Here is a 14,193-nt window from a genome sequence, read left to right on the forward strand (position 1 = left end):
GTCACTTCTTTCTTCGGCGTAAAAAACTGTTTCTTTAAATTCCCTCGTGATGTCTTCTCTCAAACTTTTAAGGCTCTCATCAACGGCGGCTTTGATTTTCGTAGTCAGTTGATCTTGAATCGTTTTGATAATATCGGGCATTGACGAAGCTACTGCTGCTTGAATTGCTTCTTGAACCGTTTTAGTAAGGTCACTTTCATTGTCTTCCGGGCTCAATGCACTACATAGACGCTTGTTGTCTGCTTTTGCGAGAGGTGTTTGATCGTGGTATCTTAGATCTGGCATCTTTTGTGCGTCTTTGCTCGGTGAAATAGTTATGTGTTGTGCGTCTTCACTCTGAGAAGTAGTCATGTTCGTTCTCTGAAACTATTTAATAAACTTATCACAACAATTAGGCTAATTTTGAACCATTACCGCGTGTATTGAGTGATTTCAGTTTTATTTAGGTGTAAAATACGCACTTCAAATATTAGGGGAATGCTTTTGAAAATTGGAAGTATTTGTTTACAGGAACGGGGGAGGACTGATTGCCACATTTCTCTTCGAAGGAAATGACAATGTCACTTGTAAGTTGCCACGACAGTCAGTACTTGATATAACCTTGATTTCCCTAACTGATACAAAAATGATTAATTAAAATTTGGGTGTCACGCCCCCTATCATTTCACCCCTTTCTTTCCGCTTCGTAACAATTGTACGCCGGCTAACTATCAATTTTGGATTGCTGTCAAATACGTTTGATAACTGAGCGTAAGTCGCGATATATCGGGAAAATTTGAGCTTCCTTGCTCACATGGTATTTTTATACAACAATCTGTCTATGAACTCGTAATTTACCTAGGGGAGGGGGCGTCATGAACTAGATGCATATCAAAAAGATTATTTTTCTGGCTCCGGTATAGTGTTCAATCAAGTGTTGCCCTGCCAGCGAATTCTTTCACGTGTTTCAGCGGGAGAGAGAACCGAGCTTTTCACCATTCTACTTGCAGTATCAATCGGTGCCAATGTAATATTTCTCTTTCTGCCTCAAAAAGCCATTGAAAATGACGATGAGTGTGATGAGACGCAGGAGTCTCTTTCGGGGAATAAGCAGGGAGACGTGCACGATGAACAAGGTCTGATATCCACAACCAATAGCGTCGCTGCAATGGAACATGAAGCAACAGAACAGTCAGAAAATGAGGAATTAGGATCTACAGAGAATATGTTAAGCCCGTCTACTGGAATTCAAGAGGAGACTACTAACGATAATGATGAAACTAAAGGAAGTAGTTCTGCTGGTTATGATAGAGACAACAATGAGAAGAGATCTGCTACAGCTGCTGCGAATGATGTCAAAGTTGCTTTCGGTAAGCAGACGGCAATTTTAATTGTTACACGTGTACTATGTTGCCGAGTATTAAGTTATGAAGAAGCCTCTAATTGGACACCAATTTCTTAACCAATAAAAAATACTAAGAAAGCAGAGTCTTAAGTACTTATACTTGTTAGTTGCTCTCAAACGAAGTTTGTAGCAATTATGTTAGTCCTGTTGATCTTTTAATAGCCGCACAGCGATAGCTGGGGCTATTATTGGCCTTCTCTTGGTTTTTTATTATAGCTGCGAAGCTGTAAGCTGAGCGTAGCTATATTGCGGTGCTCTTGGTTTTTACGACTCGAAGAGGAGTATTGGTTTTCTTAAGGTTTTTTTTTACCGGAAGTACTATTCGTTCAGACGATGCTTTGACCTAAAAGCAAAAGTGAGTAAAATTGCAGTGTGAACTAATTTTTTCTGAGCGAGAGAAGTTTTTTGATCATGCGCCCAGTGGGCATTAAGTGCTCTTAGAGTCTTTCAGCTCACTAGTCTTCAAGTATGCGATTCACAGAAACTGTTTTGGAGACTTATACTTATGGTATGAAGGGCGGTTTTTAGAGGGTGAGGCCTCCCCACACTTCAGAAAATGCGATAAGCAAAAAATCCGATGATGATGTAAGGCAAATTCATTGGAATATTTTCTGTGAAACCAATGTGCAACTTCACAAAAACGTTTCTATTCTTGCTTCAAATCCAGCTTTGTTAGAATAAAGCTGTTCTATGAAGCCCCAGGCAATTAAAGCTTCGAGCCGAGGTAGCTTTTACTGGGGCCGTGCTAGAATTGCGGGAGGATTCCAAGAATTATTAGAGCTGCGAAGCTTTAAGCTGAACGTAGCTGCATTGCATTGATCTTGTTTTTTGTTTTTTTTTTTTCGTTTGACGCTCTTTTAGGTTAAACTTTTTAAATTAATTTTATTGATCTTTTTATGCCGCTATATGACAATAACTAACAGAACTGTTTCACTAAATGATTTCTATTGTTCTGAAAGCTGTTTGAGATCACTATAACCCCGATATAAGACTCCTACATAAAGAGCATTATTAATAATGAAGCATTCCCACCAAAATAAAAACCCAATTTTCTTTGAAAAAATTTGCTTTTGAAAATGTTTGTATTTGCAAAATAAACCAAGAAGTTCTTCGTTACTATTCAACCCGTTTCTATGCAACCCAACACTGTATTTTGAGAAGCTTGCCTTAGGGCGCCTAACTATATATTCCAATTCTGCGCAGTTAATTTCACATTTTACGCAATGCTGGGGTTTTCAGTTTTGAAAGTGCGATAACTAAAATGCATTTTTCTGATACTTTAAACCTCAAATAATCCCAAATAGTTTTAGAAATGGGGATTGTTAATAGCCGCCGTCAGCCTCCCAATGGCTATTGTTTAGGCGTTCTCCTCATTACAATTCAAAGACTTTAATACGACTTTCTTGTTTCAAGTTTTCCGTTTTCAGGTTTGTTTTATGTGTTGTTAATGAATCTTTTTACAGCTGGCAAACAGGTTAATGGGTAGGTTTTGGCAAGGCACAAATAATTTGGAGAGTTTCAATTGGACACCCTCTAATTGGACACCAATTTCTTAACCAATAAAAATTACTAAGAAAGCAGAGTCTTAAGTACTTATACTTGTTAATTGCTCTCAAACGAAGTTTGTAGCAATTATGTTAGTCCTGTTGATCTTTTAATAGCCGCACAGCGATAGCTGGGGCTATTATTGGCCTTCTCTTGGTTTTTTATTATAGCTGCGAAGCTGTAAGCTGAGCGTAGCTATATTGCGGTGCTCTTGGTTTTTACGACTCGAAGAGGAGTATTGGTTTTCTTAAGGTTTTTTTTTTTACCGGAAGTACTATTCGTTCAGACGATGCTTTGACCTAAAAGCAAAAGTGAGTAAAATTGCAGTGTGAACTAATTTTTTCTGAGCGAGAGAAGTTTTTTGATCATGCGCTGCGTTTAGTGAATGACTTTTTGACATTGAAAAGTAGTTTTTGACTGAATGGCACATATAGATAACCGTTTTTAGCCGTTTTTTCGTCTGAGTGGCCTATTTTTTTTGCTTGTAATTTGGTTTTTTGTAGAAATAATTTTTAATCGATGCTATGTTGAAATGTAAACCCTGGAAATTGTTTGCACAGTTTTTTGCATAGCCTGAAATTGCGTTTCAAATGCAAAATTGGCACATATTTCTTGATTTTTTAGTTAATTTTTGGCTTTTTTTTCTATTAATTTCTTCCTTTTTGGATCTTTTAGCTGTTTTTTTGTCAAAAATCAGTTAATATGGCAACTTCCCTTTGATAATTCATATACTCAATGCCTCTTTCTACCTCGATGTAATTTTGTTTCATAAAATTGTACATTTGCTAATCCGATTTTCGTAGTTTTTTGCAATTTTTTTTCAGTTTTTTGTTTGTACTTTCCTTTAATTACTAGAAATAGTATTTTGGGGAACATGAGGGACTTTAATTTCGTTTCAATAAAAATTCAATCATTTTTTGGTGTCAAGTTTTTGAAAAAACAGATAAATTATTTTCATAAATACAGTCTTAAATTTTTTTTGACCACTTTTTTGCAAAATGTTTCATTGTTTCGTATGTCTGAATTCTGCTTTTTCTTGTTTTATTCTGTTCAGCAAGCTGTATTTGTCTCGAATGACTCGTTGTCTTTTCTATGTCTCGAATGCTGATCAATGAAATGCACTCGTTTTTCTTGATTTTTTTAAATTTGATTTTTAACTTTCAAAAATCAAGAATTGGTCTTTTTGTTACGGTGTTCCTAACATTGTGTCCATATTCTTCACATTCTTGTTTGTATCATTCTAGTTTTGTCCTGACGCCTACTTTTGTTTTCGTTAGATCTATTTTTTGAGTTGTTAAAAAATTGAATGAATTCAGCTTTTTATTAGATCTTGGTTTCTTCGGTTTGCAATTGATTTAATTCAAAATAAGGCAGTACTGGGAGTTTGCTAGAAAGGCTTGTCCAACATTTTGACTTATTACTATTCGTTGCAATTTTATCCCGGGCTTGGTATTGTTTTTAGACGATTGTTTGCCTTGGAATATTATTCTGTTGCTTTTGTTTTTCTATGATTAATTTAATTTTTGAATTAGTATGAAATCTTGTTGTCTAGCATATATACAACAAGGAAGAATCATGTATTATTTTTGTCTTTATTGCCGTGATTAGAAATCTAATTGTAGTGGTTCTCTGATTCTTAAGTTTGAACACTCTTTTTTGAAAAATTTTGACTTTCCTGTCTGTTTTGAAAAGTTTTTATCTGCCGTTTGCTTTCGCGATCTTTTTGAGATTAGAATCATTAATTATCTGAAGGCAATTGATGGCCCTGTCAGCTTTGTCAGGCTATCAGTTTTTTGACCATCCTAATTATTTCAGACTTTTTTAACGTTACCAAACGTTTTCAATAATTAAATTTTAATGCATTTTCTTTCTCTTGGTGCCAGTGGTTTAAATTTCACCGATTTTTAGATCAGATCCGTGGGGGTAATGAGTTAATGGTTTAATACAAAAGGTAATGGCTTCAGCTTTTTGTGAAGTTTTGGTGCTTCGAGTCGCTTCCGGAATTCTTCCGGCTATGTTTTTTGTTTCGTCGTCTGACGCTCTTTTTTTCGTTTTACATTTGTTCACACAGCAAAGATGAAAAATTCAAATTTTCTGAATGACTTCTTCCTCTCACTAACGGCATTTGCGCGCGTGACGTCATTTCTCACTCGCTTTAGCGAAAGTTTTTAGGTTATTTGCGTGATTAGATTTTGATCATACGTGACTTACCTCACTCAATAAAATGACTTTTGCACTTTAAAACTCAGGTTTAATTTGAATTTTTTGAAGGTCAAAGGAACTCATATGTGCAGTAAAGGTCCCTAGTAAGAGACTTCTGCGGAATGAATTTTTAAAAGCTTTATTAATTTATCGCTGAATGATTTTTAGCTTAGTTTTTTTTGAGCGGCGTGGATTTTTTTTCAATTTAGATCTGTATCGGTTTCTATCTCTATTATATGGCACGCAGGTCTATTCTTTCGCAGCTATTCCGGCAATCTGCCGGCTATGTTTTAAATAGCCGCACAGCGATAGCTGGGGCTATTATTGCTTCTCTTGGTTTTTTTATTTCGTCGTCGCGATTTTTGTTACGACCATATGATGCCACAACCACTTCAAATCTGCTTTTTGTTCATTCGTTTATGCAATTTCAACTGAAATGCGTTTGTGAAGTCATTTTTCGCTCGTAGTAAAGCGAGTTTTTGTTCATTTGCGTGATTAAATTTTTGGTCACACTTGACTTACCTCACTCACAAAAATGACTTCCTCACTTTGAAATTGACTTTTATTTCCTTTAATTCAAACAGATAAGATCAAATGGGTGTGTCACTTTAAATGAAGGTTATTAGAGAGCAGCTAATAGAGGCAGAAAAACTTCTACAGATTTTTAAGCAACATATAACATATCAGCCTTCAATGAAAAGACGAGTTTTTTGGTCTGTCTTTTTTACTGTTTTTTTGAGACTGCAGATCTATGAAGTTATTGCGGCTAATTTCTGGCAATCCGCCAGCTATGTTTTTTCTATGCAATTTTTCGCTTGACCGATTTTCGTCTGACACATTTGACTTTTTGTCCTCAAAAACGGGATAAACAGGTAGCGCCCAGTGGGCATTAAGTGCTCTTAGAGTCTTTCAGCTCACTAGTCTTCAAGTATGCGATTCACAGAAACTGTTTTGGAGACTTATACTTATGGTATGAAGGGCGGTTTTTAGAGGGTGAGGCCTCCCCACACTTCAGAAAATGCGATAAGCAAAAAATCCGATGATGATGTAAGGCAAATTCATTGGAATATTTTCTGTGAAACCAATGTGCAACTTCACAAAAACGTTTCTATTCTTGCTTCAAATCCAGCTTTGTTAGAATAAAGCTGTTCTATGAAGCCCCAGGCAATTAAAGCTTCGAGCCGAGGTAGCTTTTACTGGGGCCGTGCTAGAATTGCGGGAGGATTCCAAGAATTATTAGAGCTGCGAAGCTTTAAGCTGAACGTAGCTGCATTGCATTGATCTTGTTTTTTGTTTTTTTTTTCGTTTGACGCTCTTTTAGGTTAAACTTTTTAAATTAATTTTATTGATCTTTTTATGCCGCTATATGACAATAACTAACAGAACTGTTTCACTAAATGATTTCTATTGTTGTGAAAGCTGTTTGAGATCACTATAACCCCGATATAAGACTCCTACATAAAGAGCATTATTAATAATGAAGCATTCCCACCAAAATAAAACCCAATTTTCTTTGAAAAAAATTGCTTTTGAAAATGTTTGTATTTGCAAAATAAACCAAGAAGTTCTTCGTTACTATTCAACCCGTTTCTATGCAACCCAACACTGTATTTTGAGAAGCTTGCCTTAGGGCGCCTAACTATATATTCCAATTCTGCGCAGTTAATTTCACATTTTACGCAATGCTGGGGTTTTCAGTTTTGAAAGTGCGATAACTAAAATGCATTTTTCTGATACTTTAAACCTCAAATAAGCCCAAATAGTTTTAGAAATGGGGATTGTTAATAGCCGCCGTCAGCCTCCCAATGGCTATTGTTTAGGCGTTCTCCTCATTACAATTCAAAGACTTTAATACGACTTTCTTGTTTCAAGTTTTCCGTTTTCAGGTTTGTTTTATGTGTTGTTAATGAATCTTTTTACAGCTGGCAAACAGGTTAATGGGTAGGTTTTGGCAAGGCACAAATAATTTGGAGAGTTTCAATTGGACACCCTCTAATTGGACACCAATTTCTTAACCAATAAAAATTACTAAGAAAGCAGAGTCTTAAGTACTTATACTTGTTAATTGCTCTCAAACGATTTTTGTAGCAATTATGTTAGTCCTGTTGGTCTTTTTAATAGCCGCACAGCGATAGCTGGGGCTATTATTGGACTTCTCTTGGTTTTTTATTTTAATAGCCGCACAGCGATAGCTGGGGCTATTATTGGCCTTCTCTTGGTTTTTTATTTCGTCGTCTCGATTTTTGATACGACCATATGATGCCACAACCACTTGAATGAATTCAGCTTTTTATTAGATCTTGGTTTCTTCGGTTTGCAATTGATTTAATTCAAAATAAGGCAGTACTGGGAGTTTGCTAGAAAGGCTTGTCCAACATTTTGACTTATTACTATTCGTTGCAATTTTATCCCGGGCTTGGTATTGTTTTTAGACGATTGTTTGCCTTGGAATATTATTCTGTTGCTTTTGTTTTTCTATGATTAATTTAATTTTTGAATTAGTATGAAATCTTGTTGTCTAGCATATATACAACAAGGAAGAATCATGTATTATTTTTGTCTTTATTGCCGTGATTAGAAATCTAATTGTAGTGGTTCTCTGATTCTTAAGTTTGAACACTCTTTTTTGAAAAATTTTGACTTTCCTGTCTGTTTTGAAAAGTTTTTATCTGCCGTTTGCTTTCGCGATCTTTTTGAGATTAGAATCATTAATTATCTGAAGGCAATTGATGGCCCTGTCAGCTTTGTCAGGCTATCAGTTTTTTGACCATCCTAATTATTTCAGACTTTTTTAACGTTACCAAACGTTTTCAATAATTAAATTTTAATGCATTTTCTTTCTCTTGGTGCCAGTGGTTTAAATTTCACCGATTTTTAGATCAGATCCGTGGAGGTAATGAGTTAATGGTTTAATACAAAAGGTAATGGCTTCAGCTTTTTGTGAAGTTTTAGTGCTTCGAGTCGCTTCCGGAATTCTTCCGGCTATGTTTTTTGTTTCGTCGTCTGACGCTCTTTTTTCGTTTTACATTTGTTCACACAGCAAAGCTGAAAAATTCAAATTTTCTGAATGACTTCTTCCTCTCACTAACGGCATTTGCGCGCGTGACGTCATTTCTCACTCGCTTTAGCGAAAGTTTTTAGGTTATTTGCGTGATTAGATTTTGATCATACGTGACTTACCTCACTCAATAAAATGACTTTTGCACTTTAAAACTCAGGTTTAATGTGAATTTTTTTAAGGTCAAAGGAACTCATATGTGCAGTAAAGGTCCCTAGTAAGAGACTTCTGCGGAATGAATTTTTAAAAGCTTTATTAATTTATCGCTGAATGATTTTTAGCTTAGTTTTTTTTTGAGCGGCGTGGATTTTTTTTCAATTTAGATCTGTATCGGTTTCTATCTCTATTATATGGCACGCAGGTCTATTCTTTCGCAGCTATTCCGGCAATCTGCCGGCTATGTTTTTAATAGCCGCACAGCGATAGCTGGGGCTATTATTGCTTCTCTTGGTTTTTTTTATTTCGTCGTCGCGATTTTTGTTACGACCATATGATGCCACAACCACTTCAAATCTGCTTTTTGTTCATTCGTTTATGCAATTTCAACTGAAATGCGTCTGTGAAGTCATTTTTCGCTCGTAGTAAAGCGAGTTTTTGTTCATTTGCGTGATTAAATTTTTGGTCACACTTGACTTGCCTCACTCACAAAAATGACTTCCTCACTTTGAATTTGGCTTTTATTTCTTTTAATTCCAACAGATAAGGTCAAATAGGTGTGTCACTCTAAATGAAGGTTATTAGAGAGCAGCTAATAGAGGCAGAAACACTTTTACAGATTTTTTAGCAAAATATAACATATCAGCCCTCAATGAAAAGACGTGTTTTTTGGTCTGTCTTTTTTACTGTTTTTTTGAGACTGCAGATCTATGAAGTTATTGCGGCTAATTTCTGGCAATCCGCCAGCTATGTTTTTTCTATGCAATTTTTCGCTTGACCGATTTTCGTCTGACACATTTGACTTTTTGTCCTCAAAAACGGGATAAACAGGTAGCGCCCAGTGGGCATTAAGTGCTCTTAGAGTCTTTCAGCTCACTAGTCTTCAAGAATGCGATTCACAGAAACTGTTTTGGAGACTTATACTTATGGTATGAAGGGCGGTTTTTATAGGGTGACGCCTCCCCCACACTTCAGAAAATACAATAAGCAAAAAATCCGATGATGATGTAAGGCAAATTCATTGGATTATTTTCTGTGAAACCAAGGTGCAACTTCACAAAAACGTTTCTATTCTTGCTTCAAATCCAGTTTTGTTAGAATAAAGCTGTTCTATGAAGCCCCAGGCAATTAAAGCTTCGAGCCGAGGTAGCTTTCACTGGGGCCGTGCTAGAATTGCGTGAGGAATCCAAGAATTGTTAGAACTGCGAAGCTTTAAGCTGAACGTAGCTGCATTGTATTGATCTTGTATTTTGTTTTTTTTTCGTCGTTTGACGCTCTTTTAGTTTAAACTTTTAAAAATATTTTTATTGATCTTTTTATGCCGCTATATGACAATAACTAACTGAACTGTTTCACTAAATGATTTCTATTGTTGTGAAATCCGTTTGAGATCACTATAACCCCGATATAAGACTCCTACATAAAGAGCATCATTAATAATGAAGCATTCCGACCAAAATAAAACCAAATTTTCTTCGAAAAAATTTGCTTTTGAAAATGTTTGTTTTTGCAAAATAAACCAAGAAGTTCTTCGTTACTATTCAACCCGTTTCTATGCAACCCAACACAGTATTTTGGAAGCTTGCCTTAGGGTGCCTAACTATATATTCCAATTCTGCGCAGTTAATTTCACAATTTACGCGATGCTGGGGTTTTCAGTTTTGAAAGTGCGATAACTAAAATGCATTTTTCTGATACTTTAAACCTCAAATTAGCCCAAATAGTTTTAGAAATGGGGATTGTTAATAGCCGCTGTCAGCCTCTCAACGGCTATTGTTTAGGCGTTCTCCTCATAACAATACAAAGACTTTAATACGACTTTCTTGCTTCAAGTTTTTTTTTCCGTTTTCAGGTTTGTTTTATGTGCTGTTAATGAATCTTTTTACAAATGGCAAACAGGTTAATGGGTGGGTTTTGGCAAGGCACAAATAATTTGGAGAGTTTCAGATCAAGATTTTTTGAAGCAAGTTTGGTAGCTTTTGATTTCTCTCGAGTGAGAAGCAATTATTGTAACTGCGTGTCTTTGTAATGCAAATTTTTTGCATGACTGTTTTGCGCTTTTCTTCTAGAATAATCTTGACTTCCTCACGCACTTCTTGATTTTTGCTTGATTTCAATTGCTCTCAGTCCCAACCAAATCGCAACTGCAGAAAAACTTTTCTATTGTTGGAATGCCAGCTTTGTAAGAATATAGTTGTTCTATGCAGCCCCAGGCAACTAAAGCTTCGGGCCGAGGTAGCTTTTACATGAGGCCGTGCTAGAATTGCGGGAGAAATCCAAGAATTGTTATAGGTTAAGCTTTGAGCTGAACGTAGCTGCCTTGCAGTGATCTTGTTTTTTTGTGGTCGTTAGACGCTCATTCAGGTTTTACTTTGTAAATTAATTTTGTTGATCTTTTCATGCCGTTATATGACTATATCTAACTGAACTGTTTCTTTAAATAATTTCTATCTTTGTTAAAGCCATTTGAGATCACTATAACCACGATATAGGACTCGCACATAAAGGGCATTGTTGATACTAAAGCATTCCGACCAAAATAAAATTTTCCTTGAAAAAAACTTTTAGTTCGAAAACGTTTGTGTTTGCAAAATAGACGAAGTTCTTCGTTACTGTTCAACCCGTTGCTATGCAACCCAACATAGTATTTTAAAAATCTTGCCTTAAGGAACCTAACAATATATTACAATTCTGCGCAGTTTGTTTCTCAATTTACGCTATGTTGAAGCTTGCAGTTTTGAAAGTGCGATAACTAAAATGCATTTTGTTTATACTTGAAACCCCAAAAATTTGCCCAAATAATTTTAGAAATGGGGGTTGTTAATAGCCGCCTAACACTGACTTTCATGATTTAGTATTGTTTTCAGTTTCAGGTTTTAGTTTTGTGGGCTGTTAATGAATCTTTTGACAGCTGGCAAACAGGTTAATGCGTAGATTTTGGCATGGCACCAATCATTTGAAGAGTTTCAGATCAAGTTGTTATGAAGGAAGTTTGTTGTAGCTTTTAATTTCTCTCGAATGAGAAGCTATTATTGTAACTGCGTGTCTCTTATGCAAATTTTTTGCTTGACAGTTTTGCGCTTTTCTAGATTAATCTTGACTTCCCAAGTAACTTTTTCACGCACTTTTTGACTTATGCTTGATTTCAATTGCTCTCATTCCCAACCAAATTGCAACTTCACAAAAACATTTCTATTTTTTTAAATCCAGCTTTGTTAGATTATAGTTGTTCTATGAAGCCCCAGCAATTAAGGATTCCAGCCGATGTAGCTTTTACCTGAGGCTGTGGTAGAATTGCGGGAGACGTCCAAGAATTATTATAACTGCGAACTGCTTTGTAGTAATCTTGTCTTTGTTTTTGTTTCGTCATTTGACGCTCTTTTAGGTTTTACCTTTTTAATTAATTTTTTGATCTTTTCATGCACTTATTTGACATTAACTAACTGAACTGTTTCTCTAAATGATTTCTTTCTTCGTTCAAGCCATTTGAGATCACTATAACCCCGACTCCTACATAAAGGGCATTGTTAATACTAAAGGATTACGACCAAAATGAAGAAAATATAATTTTTTTGACAATTTTTTTGTTTGAAAACGTTTTGGTGTATTAGCAAAATAAGCGAAGAACTTCTTCGTTACTGTTCAACCCGTTGCTATGCAAGCCAACAGTATTTTGGAAGCTTGCCTTAGGGCGCCTAACTATATATTCCAATTCTGCGCAGTTAATTTCACACAGTTAATTTTACGCGATGCTGGGGTTTTCAGTTTTGAAAGTGCGATTACTAAAATGCATCTTTCTGATACTTGAACCCGCAAATTGGCCCAAATAGTTTTAGAAATGGAGAATAATAATAGCCGCCGTCAGCCCCTCAACGGCTATTTATGCGTTCTGTGTACATTTCAAAGTCTTTAACACCGACCTTCTTGCTTTAGGAGTTTTCCGTTTTCAGTTTTTCGTTTTATGGGCTGTCAATGAATCTTTTAATAGCTGGGAAACAGTGTAATGGGTAGATTTTGGCAAGGCAGAAATAATGTAAAGATTAATTAATTTCTGAGGAAATGAGAAGCAATTATTTTAAATGTTTCTTTATGCGAATATTTTGCTTGAACGTTTTGCGTTTTTTTTCTAGAATATTCTTTGAATTCTCAAGTGACTTTTTCACGCACATCTTGATATTTGCTTGATTTCAATTGCTCTCATTCCGAATTTAATTTTGTTGTTCAAACAAAAGCGATCGTTGAAGACTGAGACAAGGCCCTAATAGCCGTGGTTGATACCTCCGTCCAGGTGGCAAGATCAGACTGAGGAGGTCGAGGTTTGAATCCTAGCGTCGGTTGATGTTTTTGTCACCCATAAAGAGAAATTTATCTAGGCTACAGCCCCTGAAGTAAATTGCGCCGCCTGCCATTCGAGAGCAAGTTTTCTTACGTTAGTCGGTTTATATTTGCAATTTTTTTCGTTTGATTGCAATAGCCTCCGACAGCCTCTCAACGGCTATTAATTTGGGGTGCTCTCCTTTTTTCGCATGCTATCTTTTTGTGGGTGCTCTACTGGGGCATTGTCTATTTTAAAGATCTGTTCACAATCTTTCTTGCACTTTGAAGTCAAATTGGAATGATGAGTTTGGTCACGCCGAAGTAGGAAGTGGAGCTCAAAATCGAGTGGTTTTGCGGCGTAAAACTTTTCCTTATGATTTTAAGGTACATTGAGAAAACGGTGTTTGAACAAAAATTCGCTTTCTCGCTAGTGTATCTTGTTCACATGCAGCAATTTCACTTTGATTTTTTGTTTTTGTTTGGATCAGATTTTTTTTCTAATTGGTTTTATCAATCCATTCATAATTCATTCTCTAGTCATAGTTTTTGTTTGAACCAAATTTTTTGTTCACATGCGGCATTTTGACATTGGTTTTCAGTTTTTTAAATTTTGATTAGAATTTTTCGGAAATTTCTTTTCCCAATTCACTAATGGTCCGTTCTAGGTCTAGTTTTTGTTTAGTCAGTGCAAATTGTTTGAATTGTACGTCAGTACTCGTCCTGCTATGTTTTTTTACTTCGCTTTAGCTTTTGATCACGTTTTTCGCTTTACATATGTTACGCTTGGCTTCTGATTTTCTTCACTCACTGATTCAACGGAATGGATTTTAATTTCTTTCACTCATTGAATTACGCAATGTGGTGAGTTTGTTCGATTTCAATAGAGCAGAATGGAAAGAAACGGGATAAACCAATAAATCCCGGCCATTAAGTCATAGAGCATTTGGTTATGAACGTTCATTAGGGTGATTGATAGCTGGCATTAGCAGCTTAACAGCCTGCAGTTTAGAAAGTGAATTATGTATAGTTATAGAATTTAACTGAAATTGCACGCCAAATTAGAACAGTTTTTGACACTAAAAAAGGGGGGAAATTTGGCCTATTTTGTATATCGATTTTATGGGAAATAATTTACTCGACTTTATGACGGGCCTAATGCGTTCACCGCTCGGAGTTTTCAGTTTGGCTGATGAATGATCCCATCATCTCCGGGGAAAACTTGCGTTGCTCTGGCAACAGGCGAAAGGCCTGGGGATGTGATGTCCTCAAGGATCCATACTAAGTCGTCGACCTTCAGATTCTTTGAAATTTTGTTCCATTTGGAAAGAATTTGTTGGCCTGGGAGGTACTCTAGCAGAAATCGATTCCAGCTTTCGAAATGTTCTTTTCGTCTCCAATAAGAACAACAGGAGGCAGATTGGACGAAGACCTACCTAGAAGGGGTTTGGCGTAGGAGGTAGAGGATCAGTTCTATCACTTGGAACGTTTGTTAGGGGCCTAGAGTTCATATTTGCTTCTATCTCACACGTAA

At 36.1% G+C, this 14,193-nt stretch overlaps 1 protein-coding gene across 3 annotated transcripts in view; it reads left to right on the forward strand.

Moving 5' to 3' along the window:
• LOC142358684 (UNC93-like protein MFSD11) overlaps positions 1 to 14,193 on the forward strand; it is a 102,746-nt gene that overhangs the window by 53,970 nt on the left and 34,583 nt on the right. For 2 of the 3 annotated variants that reach the window (XM_075410194.1, XM_075410196.1), the window contains exons 7-8: positions 511 to 566; positions 951 to 1,349. In XM_075410194.1, coding sequence (XP_075266309.1) covers positions 511 to 566; positions 951 to 1,349 — 455 coding nt within the window. The remainder of the gene's footprint in view (positions 1 to 510; positions 567 to 950; positions 1,350 to 14,193) is intronic. The other variant, XM_075410195.1, reaches the window with a different exon arrangement.

Source organism: Convolutriloba macropyga, chromosome 2, assembly GCF_964194025.1.
Source record: "Convolutriloba macropyga chromosome 2, txConMacr16.3, whole genome shotgun sequence".
NCBI classification, from domain to species: domain Eukaryota; kingdom Metazoa; phylum Xenacoelomorpha; order Acoela; family Convolutidae; genus Convolutriloba; species Convolutriloba macropyga.